The sequence below is a fragment of the Carassius carassius genome, chromosome 30, assembly GCF_963082965.1.
Source record: "Carassius carassius chromosome 30, fCarCar2.1, whole genome shotgun sequence".
NCBI classification, from domain to species: domain Eukaryota; kingdom Metazoa; phylum Chordata; class Actinopteri; order Cypriniformes; family Cyprinidae; genus Carassius; species Carassius carassius.
The window spans coordinates 15,636,650-15,659,702 of NC_081784.1; the positions used below are offsets into that span (position 1 = coordinate 15,636,650).

A 23,053-nucleotide genomic window follows, 5' to 3' on the forward strand; every position below is an offset into this window, starting at 1 on the left:
CCAGAGGCATTCAAGCTTAAAAAATGATGCAAAATCATCATGACAGTATCACAAGTGGTGTCTGTAGACTTCAAGTAAAATTCAGTAAAAACAGCAGTATTGTGAAATATTATTAAACTTAAAAAAATAAATTAAAAAGTTTCAGATTTTAATATTTGAAAATCAAATTTATTAACGTGATAAAGTTGAATTTGTCTTCATTGATCCATCAGAAATAATTATAATTATATATATTATAATAATATATATTATATGCAGATTTGGTGCTGAAGAAATTATGATATATCTTTTCAGGATTCTTTGATTATTAGAAAGTTCATACGAATAGCATTCATTTAAAACAAAACAAATTTGAACAATGTCTTTGACAGAAATGTCACATTTATGCTGAATTATCCCTTGAAGCCATTTGCTATTTAATATATGGGGAAAAGAGAGTTTCCTCTTAAACGGAGTACTTTTTTTAATGATTTTGTGTTTAACAAACATGGTCCTTTTATCTTCTCGTAATACACTTAAATTCAGTTTTAACATCCTTTTCCTAAGCTGCTTAGTGTCGAGTGGAGACTAGAGCAGCAAGAGGCGATAACAGAGTACAATTTCTGGTGATCAGCCAAGAGAAATGAACTGCTTCCTCACTCATACAGTCAATTGTTTGTGTCCAGCACCTTTGAGCATGTAAAGCTTGAGAGCTGACGAGTCTCATTGTTCCAGTCTCTGCGACCTTTCCATGGGGAATGAGCTAGACATGGGTAGGTGTGTGGGGGATAGGGGGCGGGGGAAGGATTTGGCAGGCGTTTCATTTCCGAGGATTGTTGGAGGTCTTTGAAACTATTAAGATGAGGGAGGGGGTTAGATAGAGGTGGGGGACAGGGAATGGAGGGGAGTGGACTGACAGGAGGAGGGAGGGAGAGGATGAGTTTCGAGATGGGGGGCGGAGAGTTTCCATAAAGCACCAGAGAGCAACGACTTTACAACATCTTATTCTCTCGTGTTTGTAGCAGTTTCTGTGCATTTTGAGGAGCACACAGATATGGTGGTGCTGAGGTTGGTCGTGCTACTGCAGGGGCTGCTTCTCGCAGCACGATGTGAGGTCAGAGCCAGAGACCCAGAGGTAGAAGAGGACGATGAGCTGAAGGACATGTCTGATGGTCGTGGATGGGACCATAGAGTTCCACTGGTTGGGTTTGGAGCACCTCATCATGGTCAAGGACTAAACAGACAGAGCCCTGATGTCTATGCATCTGTCCACCATCCACTTGGTCATGGACACCATGATCCCACTCATGGACATCTTTCTCCAGACATGCCCAAGGGAACAGTGGACCCATCCATTGCAACTAAGACCAAGGACTCTTTACCTCGCACTGGGTAAGTGTTGCTGTTGCTCATTCATTCATCTTGCTTCATTTGATTCAAACACATAATCATGACCACACTGTACAAAAATGCAAAATCATTTCATGAGTTTTAGCTGAAAAAGGGGTTGTCAGTATCCTATTAATCTGGCTCATTACATACATGTTGTAAAAACATGCATGGTTTACATGGTTTCAGAGCTCATTATTTATCCTGGAGAGCCACCCATGTTGAAGCAGAGCAGCAGCTTGTGAAGTTGGGTAAAGTTGGGTTCTTCAACACTTCGTCATGTTTCTTCTCAAAGCAATTTTTTGAAACAACGTCTTCACTGCCACATTTGATCAGTTTAATACATTCTAGCTGAATAAAATAATGAATCTCTTTCGAAAAATATGCCACATGAGGCTGAAGCAGATGAGCTAGTGAAACAATTGCTGTAAAAACGAAGTAAAGTTGGATTCCTCTCCATCACTTCCTCAAGTTTCTTATCTACTCCATCTCTGTTAACATCAGCATTTGACTGATGTGGAAACCAAACACAGGAAAAGCGTTTCAGCAAACATTGGGAAGTACCCGTTATTAAGAAAATACTGTACTTAAAGGTGTCCTATGACCTTACATCTCCTCAAAGTGTCAAGAGTGCCCATATGTTTTCTCTTAAAAAATAAGTCAGCCTAATTACCTGGAGCACTTAGGAGCCGAATGTTTCCAGCACTTTGAGATCAGTGTACATACATTACACCCCAAATTCACCCTCCACTACAGTCCTTGTAATTAATATGTTGTCACTGTAATTAAAGGAAGAACATCTGGTTTGGGTATTATTAAAATCCCATTACAGAATTGAACTGAGAATTGATCAAACTCCAGTTCATGTGGGTACTGAATTGGAATTTAATTTGATTTGAGGTATTAAATATTGTACAGTAATTTATTAATTACAGATGTTTTATCTTTTATCATTAAAGCCTAGATTAGGGTAACATAAAAGGTTTGTTAAATACCAGGTGTACTTTAGGGGAGGTCTCGGGCTGTGGATGAAAGAAGAGAATCTTTTTTTAGAGATGTGATGTCTTGGCACGCATGGACAGCTCTGAATAGTTAGAAAGAAAGACAGAGTGACAGAGAGAGTTTGATGTCCAGGAGCACAAAATTGGAGGAAGTTAGAATACTTATGGACAAGGACAAAATATCACTGATCATGGTAACAGAGGGCATGTTTTGTACTTATCTGGAAAGTTAAAGGGTCAGTTCACCCAAAAATGAAAATTTGGTCATAAATTACTCACCCTGACGTCATCCTAGGTGTATATAACTTAATTCTTTCAGATGAATCCAGTCGGAGTTATTTAAAAAAAAATGGTCTTTGATCTTTCAAGCTGTTTAATGCCAAATAAATAACAACAGTCACGAATTACAAATACAAAACAAAGATTTGTAAAGAAGAATGTAGGAGGATTTTGATATAAGCCAAGAGGAGACTGGTTCTCCTTTGCTAAAGTAAGGAAACTTTGATCCTTTGCTCCTGTTAAAAAACATTGTTTTTCCACAAGACTGAGCAGCGCATGCGCAATGCTGACCTCATACATTATCAGCCCGCTTCTGTGTACAACTGTTGGCACAAGCTACATTAAAGTGACAAGGAATAAAGTTTTGAATATAGATATTTTTCTTACAAAAATGCATCGATTCACTACAGAATGCCTTTGATCGGACTTCCGGTTGACGGCTGATTAGTATGGCGGATTAGTCTTTGAGCTCCTCAAAGTTGGGTTGTACTTTCCCCTGAAATTCAAGTTGATTACAGTTGAAAGACAAATTTTGTCTGAAAATATGCCAGGGGGAAGCAAGAAAGGGCCTAGGAGAATGCAAAAAGATGACGAAGACGAAGCACATGCGAACGCAGAAATAGAAGATGGCGACGGCGAGGCATCAACGCAGACCTTACACGAGACGATGCTAAGTATTAGCAAGCAGATAAGTGACCTGCGGTCGGAGCTAAAATCGGATCTGGATGCATTCAAAGCGGACATCAAACAAGAGATGAATACTCTCAAACATGACATCAACCAGCAACTAACAGTGACAAAGCTAGCGGTGCAGGAACAGAGTGAAAAACTCGAAGAAGCTCAAAATCGCATAGGAGGGCTTGAGACTTGGTCAACGGCAGCTAATGACGCACTCAAACAATCACTAAAGGAACAAAAGAAGATGATAGACAAGATTAATGACCTGGAATCAAGAGGGAGAAGGAATAACCTGAGGATTTATGGGGTCCGCGAAGGAGAAGAGGGCAACTCTACAATAACCTTCGTTGAAAACTTACTTCGAAGTGAAAGGTTGATCAACGAGGGTACTGACACGCAAATACAACGAGCTCATCGCTCCCTCGGCCCCAAACCCACCGCGGATACCCCTCCACGATCCATCATCGTGAACTTTCTTGAATTTAAGATCAAGGAGGCTGTACTGAAAAACGCGTGGCAGAAGAAGATATTCATACGAGATAAGCCCGTAACGTTTGACCATGATTATACCACGGCTGTGGTGCAACAGCGCCGAGCTTATAAACATATAAAGAGCGCGCTAAAGGCCAAAGGCATCCGATTTCAATCACCTTTCACTAACCTTCGAATCCATTGGGACTCGGGCCCACGGCTGTGTCACACCCCGGCGGAGGCTATGCGTGAGATGAGAGATCGGGGAATCGAGGTGGAGGAGCCCCGGGATCGCGGAGGTCTTGACACGGCTGTCCTGCTGGATCAGCTGGAGAGCGCGTCACCATGGCAACCCGTTCCTCGTCACGGAGACAACGGAACAATCAAACGCGTACGCGGCCGACTGCAGGAATTTCAACGTTCCTCGCCCTAGCAGTTAACTAAACTTCGACATGTGCTACAGGTACTTCTCGCTTGTTTATTTTGGGACCAATATCCCACACATAAAGCATTTGCTGATTAGATCTACAATTGTAGTTTATAAAGTTTCTATTATAGGCTTTAGGAATATATTTACGTTACCCTACTTTGAGGATGACAAGCTCGAGCTGGAATGAGTGAAACTCATTGGACGTTATCACTAGTTCTGGAAGGGGGCCCTCGCTTTGTGCAAGGCTTTTCCCCCTCACTTAATGTTGGGATTATAACCCTGAGTGTACTTTCAGTACCTCATTTTGGAAGTCATTGTGTTCATTTGAAATGTACTTCGGTGTGTTTTTTAGTTCTTTTTTTTTGTTGCTTTTTGTTTTGGAGGCTTTGGGAGAAGGAAAAACTACATTTTATTTTATTATTATGTGATGGTACAAAAACTTGAAATATTGTCACTGAATGTAAACGGTCTTGGAAATGCAATCAAAAGAGCAAAGGTAATGACAAAAATAAAGAAAGAAAATAAGCACGTTATCTTTCTGCAGGAGACCCATTTGTCGCCACAAGAGCACAAGAAACTAAAAAAATTTGGATATGAGGAAATATACTACAGCTCTCACGTTCAAAGCCACAAAAGAGGTGTAGCCATCCTCATCTCGAAGTCATTGAAACTAGACGTATATAAAGAAATAAAAGACAAAGAGGGGCGCTTTGTTATAGTGAAGGGCAAAGTTGGAAATAGCATATTGACTTTAGTTTGTATATATGCACCTCCAAATAGTGATAGATCTTTTTTTAAAGACTTATTTGATGTGATCTCCCTAGAATCTGAGGGAATTTGTATTTGTGGTGGGGATTTCAATGTAATACTGAATTATAATCTGGACACAACTAGTCAAACCAGAAATAAAAAATCAATTGGAAAATTTGTAAACAATACACTTAAAGAAACTGGACTTGTAGATGTATGGAGGCTATTACACCCCACGCAAAGAGACTATACACATTACTCTATTCCGCACTCTGTACATACGCGGATTGATTATTTTCTAATGCAAAAGGAAACATGCTACAGAGTGTTGGATTGTAAAATTGGAGTCGCTGATATCTCTGATCATAATGCAATTTTCTTAACTATCCAAATAGACGTTGCACCCAAAAACTCTGTTTGGCGGCTCAATGTGGGTATTCTTAACAACGAAAAAATTGTGAATGATATTAAGCAGGAAATTGATACATTTCTTAGAGAAAATGATAATGGGGAAGTTGACCCTTTAATTCTTTGGGATGCGTTGAAGGCTGTGGTGCGGGGAAAACTAATAGCTATAAATGCACAACTCAAGAGAGTTAGAAAAGAGAAATATGAAAAATTGATGAATACTTTGAAAGAGTTAGAAAATAAATTTAAACATAATAGAGAATTAGATACACAAAAACAGATAATGGAAGTAAAAACACAAATAGAAGAATTACTTAATCAAGAAGTAGAAAAAAAGGCAAGATACGTCAAGCAAAGTTATTATGAACTTGGTCCCAAGTCAGCAAAGTTACTTGCTCGTAGATTGCGGAAACAACAAATGAATACTGCAATTCATAAAATTAAAAATCCAATATCACAGAAAATTGAAACTAAGCCTGAGGAGATTGAAAAGATTTTTAGAGATTACTATCAAAAACTTTATTCACAAGACGAGACCGTGAACAACTGTTACATAAGGAATTTTCTCTATTCATTAGATTTACCTAGCATTGGGATGATACAGAACAAAACAATCACCAAAGAGATTTCACTAGAAGAATTAAATAAAGCGCTGGGTAAAATGAAGACTAATAAAACTCCGGGTGGTGATGGGTTTCCTGCGGAATGGTACAGAAAATTTCGTGACAATCTGAACCCAATTTTATTAAGATCTTTTAACTGGACGATAAAGGAAGGCCGCATTCCACCATCTTGGAAAGAGGCCATTGTGTCTCTGATTCCTAAAGAGGGGAAAGATAGAGATGATTGTGTTAATTACAGACCCATTTCCATTTTGAACGTGGACTATAAATTGTATACTTCAATTATTGCTAAAAGACTGGAATCATTTGTTACAGATTTGATCGATGAAGATCAGAGTGGGTTCATTCCAGGGAGACAAACACAGGATAATATTAGAAGAACCCTACACATACTCGGAAAAATCAAGAGAGATAAATTAAGTGCAGCTTTTATAAGTCTGGATGCTGAAAAGGCATTCGACAGGGTGGGGTGGGAATTTCTGTATCAGACGCTGGAAAGATTTGGATTCGATCAAGACTCAATAAAAATTATTAGGGCAATTTACCAACAGCCTACTGCCAGAATCAAGGTAAATGGGTCTCTAGCAGATCGTTTCTATTTGAGCAGAGGAACGAGGCAAGGCTGCTGTCTGAGCCCCATCCTCTTTGCTCTGTATATTGAGCCACTGGCACAGGCTATCAGACAAGAGGAGGGATTAAAGGGTATCACCATGGGACATATGGAGCACAAAATAGGATTGTTTGCTGACGACGTTATGCTATACTTGCAGGACTTGGACACCTCTCTCCCTAAACCTTTAGAGGTGATTGAACAGTTTCATGCTTGCTCTGGTTATAAACTAAATATCACAAAAACTCAAATTATTCATTTTAATTACTGTCCAGGAGAAGAAATTAAAAATAAATTAAATGTAAATTGGAAAACAAAAACACTGAAATATTTAGGTGTAAACATAACAAAGAACCCTGAGCTGATATACAAAACAAACTATAAGCCAATAAATAATAACATAAAAAAAGATTTGGAGAGATGGTCGACCTACCCGTTAGATTTTAGTAGCAGAATAAATGTAATTAAAATGAATATTATGCCAAGGCTCCTGTACCTGTTTCAGTCGCTCCCAGTCGAAATACCACTCCAACAATTTGCACAATGGGACAAAATGGTGTCAAGGTTCATATGGGGGGGGAAACGCCCCAGAATACGTCTCTCTACGTTGCATCTCCCAAAAGAGAAAGGTGGGATGGCTTTACCAAACTTAAAACTGTACTTTCAAGCTGCACAACTACGACCTTTATGCCTTTGGTGTGATAACTCTTATATTGCAAGATGGAAAGATATTGAGATTTATAATGTACCAGACTATAATGTTCAAACCCTGTTGGGGGAGGAAGGCCTAGACGACAATCTAAGGAAGGGTCTGAATCCGATAGTTAAGTTTTCCCTTGAGATATGGTTCTCTCTGATTAAGCAATTTAAACTTAAAAATGATCAAAAAATACTGAGATGGATCGCAATGGACAATAGATTTAAGCCGGGTACTTATGACAGGACTTTTAAGGATTGGATGAATAGAGGCCTGACGGCTTTCTGCATAGCTATCAAAAACAACAAGATGAAGAGTTTCCAGGAGCTAAAGGATAGTTTTGATCTAAATAACCATGATCTATTCAGGTATTTTCAGTTGAGAGATTATTACTGCAAGGAAATTAAGGGGATTTCTTCCGACGTGGTAAACCCTCTTATTGAAACAATGTGTGGTGCTTATCAACAAAAGACTAACAAGATTGTGTCTAAACTCTATCGCAGTCTGCTGGAGAACTTGAAAAACACTACACTCTATGTAAAAGCAAAATGGGAGTGTGAATTAAAAACTGCTCTCACAGAGGAGGAATGGTATCAAACATGCAGTCTACTCCAGACCTCGACGAACTCCCAACAGTGGAGAGAGTTTAATTGGAAGTGTTGTATAAGGTTTTTCATCACTCCTTACCTGAAGAGTAAACAACTTGGGATACCTCAAGACTGCTGGAGGAACTGTGGTAGTAGTAAGGCAAATCACGCCCACATCTTTTGGACATGTCCTAAAATTCAACCATTTTGGACTATGGTTAACAATTCTTTACAGAAGGTGCTGGGATACACGATCCCAAAGGATTGTAAAGTTATGTTCCTTGGAAACATCACAGAAAGCGTGCGGAAGGAGGACCTTTATTTAACCAAGATTTTGTTATCTGCGGCACGAAAGGCTATTACTAGACTTTGGCTCAAACCAAGCATCCCAGATCATCAGCAATGGACAAGCATAATTCAAAGCATTTTTATAATGGAAAAATTAACCTACACTATACGATTAAAGGATTCATTATTTAAAGAAAAATGGGAAAAGTGGTCCAATTTTCTGACATTAGAATCAGCTTAATTGTTTCTCCCAATATGACTGTACGGTGTGTTTTAAGTTTGTAAGACTCTACGGATGGTGATTGGGTAAACTTGCACAAAAGATGGTAGAACTCAGGTAGATGGGTGGTTCATTTATCAGTATTTCCAAAGACTACAAGTTGACTTATTTCTGTCTTCAATGTACTAGATACCTCCTCCTTGACCTCCTCTGATTTGGTTCAATGTATTATTGTTTATTTTATTTTATTCTTGTTATGGCTGTCATAAAACTCCAATAAAGATGAAAGTTGAAAAAAAAAGAATGCCTTTGATCACCCCCCGGAACCCTGTGAGACACTTTTTTTTTTTAAAGGATGCACTTTTTATTAAACTTCTCTTGGACTAATGCAGTGCAACACCCTCTGAGTGCCATTAAACAGCTTGAAAGATCAAAGAGCTTTTTTTAAATAACTCTGACTGGATTCGTCTGAAAGAAGAAAGTCATATACACTTAGGATGACTTGAGGGTAAGTAATTTATGGCCTAATTAGAATTTTTTGGGTGAACTAACCCTTTAAAAAAAATTGTCGGAAATAATTAAAAATAGAAATTTGACTACACAAAGTTTCTCAAGCTTTCTGAACAAAAAAAAAAACAGCTGCTGGAATATCACAACAAATCATATGTCAAAACAAATTACGTTCTCAAGAAACAAAACCTTGTTTAACAAATAGTCAAATAATCAAGACACACATCTTTTGTCACTGAAATCCCCTGAATCCATCTAAATCTGACCTCCATGTTCAGTTTTCAAATCCTCTCGCACTCTTCTTTCTCTGATGTGTTTTAGTTAATCTGCTTTTATCCTGAGTCCAATCTCAGGAAGCAGCTCTAGTTTATGTTCTGGCCTTAAAAAAGGTTTTGCAATCAATTTATTTCTTGGGTCTTAACCAATCTCAACAGAGGTCTGTCCGTCGAAAAGCCCTGTTTCCTTTTGTGCTCGAATCAATATAAACTCACCACTTCAATTGCTTATCATGAGCTTTCTTTATTGAATTAGAATCAGTAGAATGACATGGATGTCTTATCTATTGCAGCTGCTGTAAAACAGTGAGAGCCAATGAGAAACCTGTATAGAGGATCCAGAGTCAAACAAAACCATTAATATTCAGCCTTAATATTATGTATACAGTAGGATAAATATCTGCTATAAACATCAAAGCTCTTTGATTTGTAACAGGCATTGGTATACATGTTATAGCTTGCCATGTTCATTATTTTACAATGTGGTAAGAAAAAAATACTTAATTCAAGAACCACTACAATACCATTAAAATTATTAAGGTCGGAAAGATTTTTGTATTAATTTTTTTGATAAGAAATTCATACTTTTTTCAGCATGGATGCTTTAAATTGGTCAAAAGTGACAGTAAAGACATTCATAATGTTTAAAAAATAATCATGTTTTCACTATTTTTAAGACTGAGTACAAAATATCTTTTGAGCACCAAATCAACGTTAGAATGATTTTTGGAAGATCAAGTGACAGTGAAGACTGGGAGTAATGATTAATTACATTTTAATAAATATTAAAATAGAAATTGTATTTTAAATTGTAATAATATTTCACAACTATTTTGCAGCCTTTGTGAGCATGAGACACTTCATTCAAAAACATGAAAAATCTTACTGACCTCAAACTTTTGAACAGCAGTGTACATTATCTGAAAGTAAGTGATATCTTCTTCAGTTTAGTTGAAATTTACTAAGTAAATATATATTGTCTTAAGGATGTTTAGATATTAAAAACAAGACCAAAAATACTGATTAGGAGAAAGATTTTTTTACACTACACTTTCTGGAAAATGACACAGGATCTAGGGAAACTATGAAACAAAGCAGCTAAAGGTTAGAGGTCATCTGAGTCTTTTGCGTGGGTATTTTCGTTGTGTAAGGATCACAGGATGAGGGAAGTTTGTGGGAGGGACAGAGCGTCAGATGCTTCCTTCCCATGAGGGGACACTAATCAGCAAAAAGCAAGAGGAAAAGCAATGTGCTTACAGAGATGCCCATTCATAGAACTATATGGCAGGAAGTGACATAAAATCTAATTCAAGTCTGAAAAGGTACTGATTAGAGAAAAGGATCCGTTGTATATAAGTATACACAATGTGCAAACAGCACTGAAATATATTTAGTTGTAGTATGTGTTAGTCCAGTAGACTTTTAACCCAAGCGATCCAGAACTTAACACCTAGTTCTGTACATAACTTTTTGTCAACCAAGAAAACTGAGATGCAGTGGAATTGTAGTTTTTTTAACAATTACACTCATTAAATGGAGACAGAATGTGTGTACTGTGTACCCAACAATTTAAGCTCAATCAGCTCAATTTAACCTCTTCTAAGGGGTTACAGAAGATAATGTAAACCAGAGATGAAGGCAGCGAGAAGGAAATCTGTTGTGCACCATCCTTTAATCCGTTAATCCCAGTTTGCCCCAGAATAAAGCAAAATCACAGGTTTGTAACCTATAATGATTCATGTGCTTGAGATCTTTAATCCCTTTACCTTCAGATCATATTAATCACTGAGCACATTACAGTCAGCTTAGTTATAAAGACAAATATAATATCAGAGGAATGACCAAGTAATGCTCAAAATACTCTTTGTTTTTACTCTAACATTTTTAGTTAGTGTGCATTTCCAGAAAACTTGTGTTGCACAAGATTAACCACTTGGATGTTTTGCCTTACTGTTACACTTTATACTGAAAATGTGTACTGAAAATGTGAGTTGTTGTTGTTGTTGTTTTTTGTCTGTTTTATTTGGCACTAAAGCTCTTTATGTAAGACTAACTGTGGCATGTGTGGTATACAGCTGTATTTTGTCAGCTCAGACCTTGCTTAAAGCTCTCTAGGATAAGTCATGCTCTAGGTTTCATCGTCTAATGATCTAAAATGTATTAGGTATTACTAATCATACATGAATGGTGTGGTTACTTGCTTCTCTTCATGTTACCATCACAAGGGCCAACAGTGTTGGAAGAAGTATGTTTGTGTTGTGTTTTGGCTTAAAACCGAAGTGCAACTTTGCTTGACTGATTCACTTGTCTATGTTGGATGTGCCTGTGGGTTTAGATGCGGTACACAAATCAAAAACTCAACCTCATGTATTCTCAGTCATTTAGTCATCACAATTCTTTTGGAAAGTACTGGCCCTGTTGACCTGATCTGCCCTATACATTCATGTTGGATTAATGGAGAGACAAATACAGAGTTTCTCATTCTCAAGCTCATACCGAACACATTTACTGTTGACAAAGACTGAACTATTACAACCAAAACAATTCACAACTCAGAAATGGAGGGGAATGGGGAGGTAGGTTTTGACCTGTCTTTCTTGTGGACTATGAATCATAGATCAAGAGGATTGAGCAAGTTAAAACAACCAATTACACAGAGAGCCTTGTCTGTCCAGCCTTAAACTTCAACAAACCTCTGATCTCTGCTCAGAGGTTACCGGTTTACTTATAATCAGTAATAAAGACTTGTGTCAAAGATCAGCTCTTATGATGCAAAATAACTGCAGCTCATCATCATCAGCTCTGCTGTGACCTAAGAAAAAGGACTTCACAGCTGAACTCAATGTAATCTCAGAGGGTTTTGTTTTTCTGGTCAGCCACCCTCAATCAGTAACCAACCTCTCTAAACTTGTAGTACAGACCTTCATTGACCTTTGTGTAAAGCAACGACGCATAGGGTCTACCTGCAAAAGTTCAAAGCTCATATGGATCTGAAAATTCTGCATGATTGGAACCATTTGAATGTTTCAAGCTTGTAATTTTGAAAGATGTTTAGCACCACTTCTGACCCTGAAAAGAGGTTATCTACAAATGTTAACAGTGTGTGAGGAAGTAATGTCAAGATGTTTAGCAACAAACAACCAATCATAAACGGTCTCATGGCTAGTCTTATTAAATGTTCACGTGCTTTGTATAGTTGCAGAACTTCTATATGAGGGAAACTATCAAAAATAACCGTGGGTAAATTATTAATATTGTGAAAAGCTTTCTTGATGTAGTGTTAGAGCAGGATTCCAGCATGTTTACTCTTTATGTTGCTGTAAATGGCGAAACTTTGAAGAAAACATCTGGCTATTGATTCAAACTAGTTAGAGATTACCATGGATGCATTCCAAGAAACATATTAAAGGGCTTAATGTATCATTTTGTAGGTTGATATTTGCCTGTAGACAATGAAATATATTTAGGCTTGACCCTGAAAACTAGGAGAAAAGCTAAACACAAGCACACATAAATAATTGTATTATTGCTAAGTACAATAAACTTCTGGCCTTGACCAATATGAAACTTGTGCTGTTTACTATAGAGTATAATTGTGCAGCTGTCATTCGCTCTCCCTTTCAGGAATTGGTGTGCGTTTGTTCACAAGCATGCTGTTACTGTGGCAGTATCCTGTGGAACTGAGAAGTACATCATTAAGTACCTGAGCCCCTGTCCTAACGGCATCCCCGACTGCCAGCTAGTCATGTAAGTAATATATCATATCTTAAAAGTAAAATAGGTGAAATGTAGATTCTGTGCCACTAGGGGCACCAAACATAACAACTGTTTTCAAACACGTCTCACCTGCTTGAGTGCAACAGACGGGATGTGGAAGTAAAAATCCCTTTCATTTTTCCCTCTGTATATTAAGTTAGAAAAGGTATTTTAACAAAGACATCTATTACTTCGCTAACTTAATCTGCAAAGTGCATAGCTTTATGTAGCATGACTTAATAAAATCCCTGTATGTGTATGCAGGTACAAGCTGTCCACTCGGCCGGTGTACAGGCAGAAGGAGAAAATCTACACTGCACTGCAGTGGCGATGCTGCCCTGGGCATGCTGGGGAAAACTGTGAGGAGACAGGTACTGATGAGTTTTGACACAACAGTGCTTAAGATAATGCTAGAACCAAGAACAAGAAGTGCCTGCAACATCATGCCTGACTTGCTTCATTAGTCAGTGATAAACTTTAATTACTGTGATAAAAGTTTGATTTTACACTGGTATTGCCATTTCCAAAAGTTTTAACATGGTGTTACTCCTCTCTTGTATACATGTGACAACATTAGAGATTTGAATACACTTGGACAGAAGTGTATAAACATCCCGTCTTTCATCTACTGTTAATTGGACCAGATTGTCTTACATAAATATAAAATTGTGTGTGTAAAAGATGCTTTTAAATTGTGAGGTGCCATATGTTCATGAAAACATAAGAATGGTTTAACATTACTTTCCCTCTGTTTTTGCTGTGCTCTGTCAGTCACAGACGGCCACGTCTCTGAATCTGAAGACCCCACTGTGGCAGGCACTGAACATCCGGGGAGACATGAAGCAACAGACATACGTATGTGATGTAAAAATTTTTGTTAAAAATCAAAACATTTACAATCTGTAATTAAATAATCTCTAATAAAAACATGGTACAGAATTCTAGTCATGCATGAGTATATACCTGCGACACTGGCCTGACTGCTGAAACAAACCGAGGAAGTGACAAAAACATGTTTGTGCAAATAATAGCTGGCTATGGGAATGTTATTGCCCCAAAAGTGAAAACAGAAAAGGGTGTATGAGCATTGTGAAGGCAAGGGGCAAGCCCACACAGGGTGTTAACGTGTATGACTGTGCTTCAGTCCAAGCATGGACAAAACAAAAACAGTCTTGGATAAATACACACATGCACTGGAACACGCTAGAATAATAGCACGAGGAGGCCGTTAAATCCACAGTTCTAAAAATAATCCTTCGAGCTAGTTGTTGGGACAAAAACAAAGGCTTTGGATGCAAACTTGGAAATTCTCATGCTGCTGATTAGTCTGATACTAAGCACTCCTACTAATGACCTTCCAGAGATTCAAACACACAAGTGTACAGGTCACATTTGTGCCGTCAGTAACAAAATAAGAAGAGTGCATGATGGCAAAGGCATCATCAGTCAGTACAACCAAAATGTCACGTAACATTTTTCTTCTCTTTTCTTAGGATATAAGAAACTAACTCAGGAGAACAGAGAGCAGAGTGATTACCAGATGTTTGGCGGCCCACTCTATGAAACTCAAAAATCTGATGTAGAGAATCAAACTGCAGCAGAGCCCATCGATGACTATGAGCACAGCCCTCATTCGGTCCGTGAACGGCGTAACAATCAACACTTTGAGAGGAGAGGTATGTTAAATTATATATGCAATATACCTCACAGACTTTGCTTTGACCACATAGAAATTGCTAACAAGTGGTTAAATGGAACTGCAGAGGTTGACATTAGACAACAACACACCAAACTGGTCAACTCTTCTACTCATTAGTCCGCTTTTAGTCTTGTGTTTATACTTGCGCTCTTGTAACTCAAACTTTCCAACCTGTAGTTTTTACATAAACTGAACATTTTTTAGAAGGCTGTGATTTTGAAGTACTGCATTCAGCAGGTCTCGCTTTCCCCTCTCTTGTACATACAAACTACTGGAAACACTTCCTTTGGTTGTAATATGCATTGTCAGAGATATTATGGGGATATTATTCCGTCTCTCTTACATCCTTCTGTCCAAAGGGTGCCGGATTAACAGAACAGTAAATAATGCTCCAGACTGGGCGAAAACCTCCAGTCCTTTGCTTTGACAACTCCTTACTGTCTCTTCTCATTACTAGTTCCTGCACAGGATATCCTGTCTTTCCCTGGGAAAAAAAAAGTCCCTCCATACATTGTATGGTTGTGAGTGTGATGTAATGGTCTATGGAAATGACACAGAGGTTCAGATATAGATTGAATTCAGGCACACATTATACTGAGAAAACGTTGAACAGCTGTGGCTGTATTGATGTAGGGACACATTTGTCACATAACGCTTGAGAGCCTCTTTTAAAAGTTTGTTATCTCACAGAGGATTCCAAAAAGAAAACAAAAGAAAGAATTTTTTTTAAGCATGAATAGAGAAATTTCTTCTTGTTAACCATTGTTCTGGGTAGGCAGAGCTTTTGTGTCTGTATGAGATGTGGTTCAGCGAGTAAAAACAATGTTTTCAGGGTAATAAAACGTGACTCAATCATAAAAAACCCAGAAGGAGCAAGCTTTTCCAGACAGTGTTTTGACAGCATGTGAATAAAAAGAATAAAAACAGCACATGACCTCGATATTCAGGTTCCCAGCAGGGAATTTGTACATGCACACATCTCTTCCTTTAATCTTGTAACTGAAACTTGTGCACAAAAATGTAACAAAACACATTTCTTACAATGCAGGGGATGTGAAAGATCGTGGGCTGTTGATGGGTCAGTTAAAAGGTTCAAAGGTCAGTTGAATGGCCCATGCTGAGCTGGAAACAGAGATATAAATCTTTCCGACATGATATTGATGTTTCCTCATGAGCAGCACAAAGAGGATAAGCAATACCACATGGAAAATGAAGAATGACAATAGAATCAAATTTCTATTTTTGGCAATGTGGTTATTATTCTACAAAAGAATATTGGTGCTGGGATTCCCCTCTTTGTAAGTTGTTTAGAATGTTCATAGAAACAGATGTCCAATGAGAACACATCTATTTTAAGATTCTTTCTAAACAAGGCCAGTTCAGAGTTCATGTCTCTAGCATGCTTAGTTTTGTCACAATGTCCATCTTTTTTTTCTTTCAGATCCTCATGCTGTAAATGAAGGTGTTCCTCACCCTGAAATACCTTCTCTTCACCATGGGCTCCTACCAATCTTGAAAGAGGCTGTGATGTCTCAGCTACAACCTGTGTTGGAGAATTTCAATCTTACCCTGGATCGGCTTTTTCAGGAGGTGCAGGGTTTGCAGCGGGACATGGACCAACTTCGACATGATCAGGGGCGGGTCGCGGAGCCTCTAGAGGTTGGTGGTGAGAAGCACAATCCACAGGAGGCTGTTGAGGCAGAGTTGAGGGAGAGTTTCCAGAAGCTGGAGGAGACAAAAGCTCAGTTTCGCGACCACCGCAATGATATAGAAGCAAGGCTCCACGCACAGCAAACCATGCTGCACTACAATCTGACCAATTTCAAGACAGTCATGGATGTCAAAATTAAGCGTAACCAGAAGATGTTACAGGTCAGGATTTTGACTCAACCTCAACCAGCACCTCAACTTTTATTCATGCAGAACTATTGTACTAAATGTGTGTATCTTGCTCTAGGTGAATCTCCACTCTCTGAACACATCAATGTCAGAAGTGCAGCAGGAGCAAGAGAGGCTGGACAAGGAACTACAGAAGATTTGCAATAAAAAGACCGATCCTGCACAGAGTCAGTCTTACGAGAGCGCAGCTGTTTGGGAGGCCATCACACGTCTGGACAAAAAAGTCATCAACAACACAGTGATACTTAGTGGCTTGACTGAAGGACAAGAACAAGTGACTGTAAACATTAAGGACATCCGGAATGGTTGGGGAGATCTGGATGAGAAAATAGTCCAGACTGGCCTCAACAGCCAGGTTCAGTTTATGGAGACAGTTTTAGAGGTGGAGGCAGCCAAAGTAGCAGTTCTTGACCGCATTAATGAGCTGAGCATCAACATCAGTGTTCTCCAGAGCACCATGCAGGAGATGGAGTCTGATGTCGACCATCTCTTTACAGTGTTTCACAAGAATATAAGTTCAGCAAGTTGGGATTGTGACTGTGTCGCTCTTGGAGCATCTGTGACCCAACTGGAACAAACTGTAGTTAACGTGATGGAGATAGCGAATGAAAATAAGTTGGCCCATGAGAGTGAGGCACAGGAGATGTTGGACAATGGTGCTTGGATTCCATCTGTGGAAGATTTGAAACTAGGGCTACTAAATGTGCAAAAGTCCCTTGCTTTTGAACAGGAAAAGAGCAGAATGTTACAGCACAATGTGACCCAGCTCCAGGCCTCTCTGCTGGGCAGCCAGCAGGACATTGAAACACTCCAGGAGCAGAACAGGACCGAAGTCAAGAAAATCCAGCAATTACATAGCATTTTTAAAACCTTGCTTGAGGACACCATTCGTCACTCGGAGGTACTGGAGATTTTGCTGGAGGAAGATGTGTTGGAGTTTATAGCATTATCTCCTGAGGACAAAATAAGTTTCTCTATTCCAGAATTGAGGAAAAGCATCAGAGATATGCAAGAGCAGATCAATGGACACAGTCGCAGCTTGGCCTCAATGCTGAACTCTGCTACCACCCAGGTGGCGGCAGCAGATGAGCCCGCAGTGCTTTCAGACTGGGTCTCGGTGGGCACCAAAAGGAGACGTGGGGAAGAAAGGTTTGTCTTGTCCGAGGAACTGCCAGAGTACTCTGATAATGACTTCTGGACTTTAGAGAAAATGGTGAAAGAACTTGGAGCTCACATTAAACAGCTTGAGGTACATCGCTGTTCTTCTTGTTGCAACTGTACTAAAACTTCTGCCTCTGGTGGTGTGGAGGGGAAATTGCAGTCCAAGGTGGATGCTTTGCGTAAGGACCTGGAGACCCACCTTGGAGTTTTTAACAGCATTTTCAGTAATACAGAGGGACTTACTGGCTCTGAGGTGTCTGTGGATTTGAATAAATTGTCAGCATTGATGAAGAGAAAGGAAGCAAAACAACAGAACAGGAGACAAAAGAAGAGAGCAGATAACAGAGCTGTTCAGACAGGAGAACGAATGAATTACCGCAGCAGGAGGGATGCATCACTGGAGTCCGCAGGTAAGGAGATATTAAGGAGAATTAAACATATAGTACCTTGCAAAACTATTCACCACACTTAATAATGTGGTGAATAGTTAATAATCTTAGTTAATAGTTAGTAGTTAATAATCTATTTTCCTTGAATTACACTGTGAATTCATCCTGCCACTTACACGGAACATCAAAATTATTAAAAAACTTACCTGAACAGAAGAGTGTAAATATCTAAAAATAACTTTTTCTAGACATAATGCAGATAATGTGGTCATTAAACATATAAAATGTTCTTCACACTGAACCTAGAGTAAATGTTAGCTGACATTCACATGACAAAAGCGCCCCCAGTAAAAGTAAATTGTTATTGCATTATATCCCTTTTTTCTTTCCTCCAAGCACTCATATTGAAATACTTTATCATTATCATTTGATTTCCAACAGTGCTTCGTCAGCTCCCGGATAGTCCAATTATGTTCCTGGCCAGCACTTCTGAAGGTACTAATGGATCTGGCACAATACTTTTTGAAAGTGTGACCCTAAATCATGGACACTTATACTCGCCAAAAACAGGCATATTTCGTGCTCCTACTTCTGGTGCTTACCTCTTTGTGGTGACACTGGACTTTGGACCAGGCCCATCTCTGGCTCAGTTAAAGAGAGGGGGAGAGGTAGCTGCATCCTTGCGGCAGAACCCGAGGAAGTTGGGTGCACCTGCAACACGTGTCTGTATCCTGCAGATGGAGCAAGGAGAGGAACTCCGTCTAGAGCTGCTTCAGGGAACTATAGAACGCAACAACCCACAAGATAACACGTTTGCGGGTCTACTAATGCTGCAGACCACCTGAGAACATGCTACAATCTAAAGGTGCTAGAAGACGGTAGGATTACAAAATAGAAAAGAAAAAAAAAATCTGACATTTTTTTTTTTTGCAATGCCAACCACTTTCTCTTTCAGGATCTGAGAGACTTAAATATCAGCTCATGTTATTAGTAACTGTGATAGGTTATTGTTTTCAAGGAGTAAGGTTTAGATGATGTGTCCCTATCTGGTGGACTATCAAAAGTCTTAAATTTGGCTTCAATGTGACAACTACATGATATTCCTTACATTTTAAGATATTGTACTTTTCCAGTTAATACCAAAGAGAACCAACGCTCACCAAAAACAAAGAAACAAAAAATATATTTTTTAAAAAATAACATGGACAAATATTGTAGCGTATGAGGTCTAGTCATAACCCTTTCAAAATGAGGCTGATGAAACATTTTTTTTTTCCAAATTAGACAGGTTGTTTAATATATTACATAGAGATGGGCTGGGTGATACTATGGGAGAGCACATCAAAATATCTACAGGCATATATACAGTATGGTAAAACATGTCCTTTGAACATACATCATAACCCAGATTACAGTTAAGAGGTGCATTCTCAGTTTTTGGATGAAGAACAGAAGCCATGGGGATGGATGCAAGATTTAGTATTTGGGAAAATGCAGACAAAATTATTGAAACGAAAAAGATGAGATTCTTTAACAGGTAAATGCTCCTCAAAAACATTGGAATAGCCAAAAGAGGATTCCCCTTTTTTTAACTGCAATCAATAACTAACTTAATGATCAGTTGAAAATCCCTTTTAACCACAAAAAACATTTGATATAGATGATCAATTTCACTAATTCAATTTCCAGATTTCTTGTATAATAAGAGCAACAAATGTAAACAAATATATTTTCATATACACCAAATCCTGTGTTTCTCTGTGCTGTTTGCAGAAGTTATCCACTGAGACAATGCTTCCTTTAACATATCTATTATTTATTTTCCGAATATTTTAAATACTTTTGAAAGCATGTGTGTAACCTTGGCATATTGTTTTAATCAAGATGCCCTTTTGGCATTTCAGGTCATACTGTTCTGGATGTATTGTGACAAAGCACCTTATTCTGGCACTGATATTATCAAAGCATTGTATATTCACGGTTCCCGTCTTTATGGGTCTAGATACTGGTGTAAAGAACTATTGTGAATTGTTTTCTTTCTTGTTTACATATTACATTGGTCTTTTCAATGGCACTGAGAATAATAAACAAGTATTCTAAAATACAACAACGCACTCTCTAAAGAATAACAAAATTAAATTGTCATGAGAGTTCTGTAAACAAGTTACGCAACAATGTGTGTTTTGGATCGTACCGGTTACGAAGACTGTATTTTGGCACCCCTTACAGAAGTCTTTAAGCACTGATGACTAACAGATGTTACAGTCGTACCATTCACCTTCAGCTACCACACAAACATAAACACAGTTCAAACATGATTCATAAAACTGGCAAGGACATATGATCAGAATACCACTAAATCCTCGAAAAGTCACATTCAAAGTTATCTGTAAATAATGACCCAGCATCTCTAAATGAAGTGAATCCATCAACCTATCCTCCAACAAACACTACACTGAGTTTGGCAACTTTGAAGGAGTGTTCACACTGACTGCAGTTGAAGACATATCGCTGTCGAATCGCTGCTAACTGGAGACCCACTCGACTGTAAACGCCTGTCAATATGAAGAGTTTTCTTTCCTAATTAAAATGAGATGTATCGACAGCTGGTTCACTTTATGAAAATACATGTTCAAAGGCTTAGTGAAAGAATGCACTGGGAATGTTTTCTATTTTGAGGACGTTAAAAACAGCATGCTTTAAAAGCGCAAACGATATATGGTTTAGGCAACAATCATTTTGACACGTGTAAAAAATCTAACTGCATCTACTAGAAAAGCAGCATGCATCTTTTTACCTCTAACCTTCTGTGGGCGACGAGAGAAAAACTACTGTATAGTTCAAGTATGATTTTTAAATGCTACACATTAGGTCAACAGCTCTTTATATTGATAGCATATTATTTTGCTCTGGTCTCAGTTAATCTATTACTATAATATATTACACATCATACATTAAATCAGAGTATGCTTTACACAGATTCCATGAGAAGTCAACAACATTTCATCCATATGGCAGGAAGTTTATCCCAGAATCTATGCAGAATATCTTGAGTGGATTTTAAGGCAGTGAGGTTTATGTCAATCTTTACTCTATCTACTGTTTAGTCTGTTGCAGTAATCCTCTAATCCAAGTTTCCAATGACACAGCTTTCACAGAAAGCGGCAAAAGGCACCATTGTCTGATCCGGCAGAGAACGAGAGAGCTTGTTATAGTTCATAATTGCGTTAGATGTCACTATCACGACTCTCCTCCTCCTCTGTGAAGGGGACAATGATATCAAAGATAAAATCAAAGCCAATCAGATTTTAATGTCTTGAGATTCCACCATTTTTGCTAAAGTCTTCTTGATTCGTAGGATGGTCAGGCGTGATGCAGGATTGTGGGCCCAGCATTCTGACATCAGCTTTAACATGGCCCTCAAACACTGGGGAGACAAATCAGGACTTTTTTCATATACTCTTTTAAAATCAGGAAATACATTTCTCTTCTGTATGTATTTATCACTCGAGCTTCTATGCAAAGCTACAAATACTAACTAAATCTGTAAACATTCTGCAAATATTATCTGTAAATATACTGCCATCTGCTGGATGACTCACCTCATCACTGTTCCATCTGTTGGATACAGTGGGCCGCAGTCCTTTGACACACACAACCTCAAGCATATCCTCATAAGATGGATCTGATGGCACCATCTCATAATACGGTACCTGATAGTCCTCAACGATACCTTGAAAACAATCAGTGGATAAATTCATTAATTACTAATAGTTTAAATTCTGTAAGCATCCACAACAGGAAGTTTTCATTTTAGATCGAAATACTTAAAGTTGCAATGTAATGGGAAGTAGTAACAGATATTTTCTTCTGTACTGTGACAGAAATCTGAGGAAAATGTATCAAAAAAAATTAAAATAAATTTAGGGCGGGACTTGGTTCTTTCCATCAGTTGTTGATTGGATGGAGGCAGTTCTGAACACAAGCTTGCAATTGATTATAAAGAGGGGGCAGGGCTTATGCAGACAAAATAATTGGTCTGAAAGGTAAAAAAAAAAATATATATATATATATGAAATGAAGTACAACCCGAATTCCGGAAAAGTTGGGACGTTTTTTAAATTTTAATAAAATGAAAACTAAAAGACTTTCAAATCACATGAGCCAATATTTTATTCACAATTGAACATAGATAACATAGCAAATGTTTAAACTGAGAAAGTTTACAATTTTATGCACAAAATGAGCTCATTTCAATTTTGATTTCTGCTACAGGTCTCAAAATAGTTGGGACGGGGCATGTTTACCATGGTGTAGCATCTCCTTTTCTTTTCAAAACAGTTTGAAGACGTCTGGGCATTGAGGCTATGAGTTGCTGGAGTTTTGCTGTTGGAATTTGGTCCCATTCTTGCCTTATATAGATTTCCAGCTGCTGAAGAGTTCGTGGTCGTCTTTGACGTATTTTTCGTTTAATGATGCGCCAAATGTTCTCTATAGGTGAAAGATCTGGACTGCAGGCAGGCCAGGTTAGCACCCGGACTCTTCTACGACGAAGCCATGCTGTTGTTATAGCTGCAGTATGTGGTTTTGCATTGTCCTGCTGAAATAAACAAGGCCTTCACTGAAATAGACGTTGTTTGGAGGGAAGCATATGTTGCTCTAAAACCTTTATATACCTTTCAGCATTCACAGAGCCTTCCAAAACATGCAAGCTGCCCATACCGTATGCACTTATGCACCCCCATACCATCAGAGATGCTGGCTTTTGAACTGAACGCTGATAACATGCTGGAAGGTCTCCCTCCTCTTTAGCCCGGAGGACACGGCGTCCGTGATTTCCAACAAGAAGGTCAAATTTGGACTCGTCTGACCATAAAACACTATTCCACTTTGAAATAGTCCATTTTAAATGAGCCTTGGCCCACAGGACACGACGGCGCTTCTGGACCATGTT

General features: G+C 38.5%; 2 protein-coding genes across 4 annotated transcripts in view; one reads left to right on the forward strand and one right to left on the reverse strand.

Moving 5' to 3' along the window:
• The first annotated feature begins 939 nt into the window (after positions 1–939).
• On the forward strand, positions 940–19,203 carry LOC132110752 (multimerin-2-like). The gene is made up of 8 exons (XM_059517616.1): positions 940–1,371; positions 12,820–12,942; positions 13,216–13,322; positions 13,723–13,806; positions 14,445–14,627; positions 16,092–16,522; positions 16,608–18,120; positions 18,541–19,203. Exons 1-8 carry the CDS (start codon positions 1,034–1,036, stop codon positions 18,942–18,944), a joined length of 3,183 nt encoding a protein of 1,060 aa, XP_059373599.1. The 5' UTR covers positions 940–1,033; the 3' UTR covers positions 18,945–19,203.
• A 1,718-nt stretch (positions 19,204–20,921) lies between these two features.
• Positions 20,922–23,053, reverse strand: part of LOC132110753 (bone morphogenetic protein receptor type-1A-like) — a 56,475-nt gene continuing 54,343 nt past the window's right edge. For all 3 annotated transcript variants that reach the window (XM_059517619.1, XM_059517617.1, XM_059517618.1), the window contains exons 12-13: positions 21,702–21,832; positions 20,922–21,526 (exon numbers count right to left, since the gene is read on the reverse strand). In XM_059517619.1, coding sequence (XP_059373602.1) covers positions 21,401–21,526; positions 21,702–21,832 — 257 coding nt within the window. In that variant the 3' untranslated portion in view covers positions 20,922–21,400. The remainder of the gene's footprint in view (positions 21,527–21,701; positions 21,833–23,053) is intronic.

Coding starts and splice junctions, on each gene's coding strand:
- LOC132110752 (XM_059517616.1), top strand. CDS start 1,034: ATGGTGGTGCTGAGGTTGGTCGTGCTACTGCAGGGGCTGCTTCTCGCA. Junction 12,943..13,215: donor CCCGACTGCCAGCTAGTCAT/GTAAGTAATATA, acceptor ATGTGTATGCAG/GTACAAGCTGTCCACTCGGC. Junction 13,323..13,722: donor GGAAAACTGTGAGGAGACAG/GTACTGATGAGT, acceptor GTGCTCTGTCAG/TCACAGACGGCCACGTCTCT.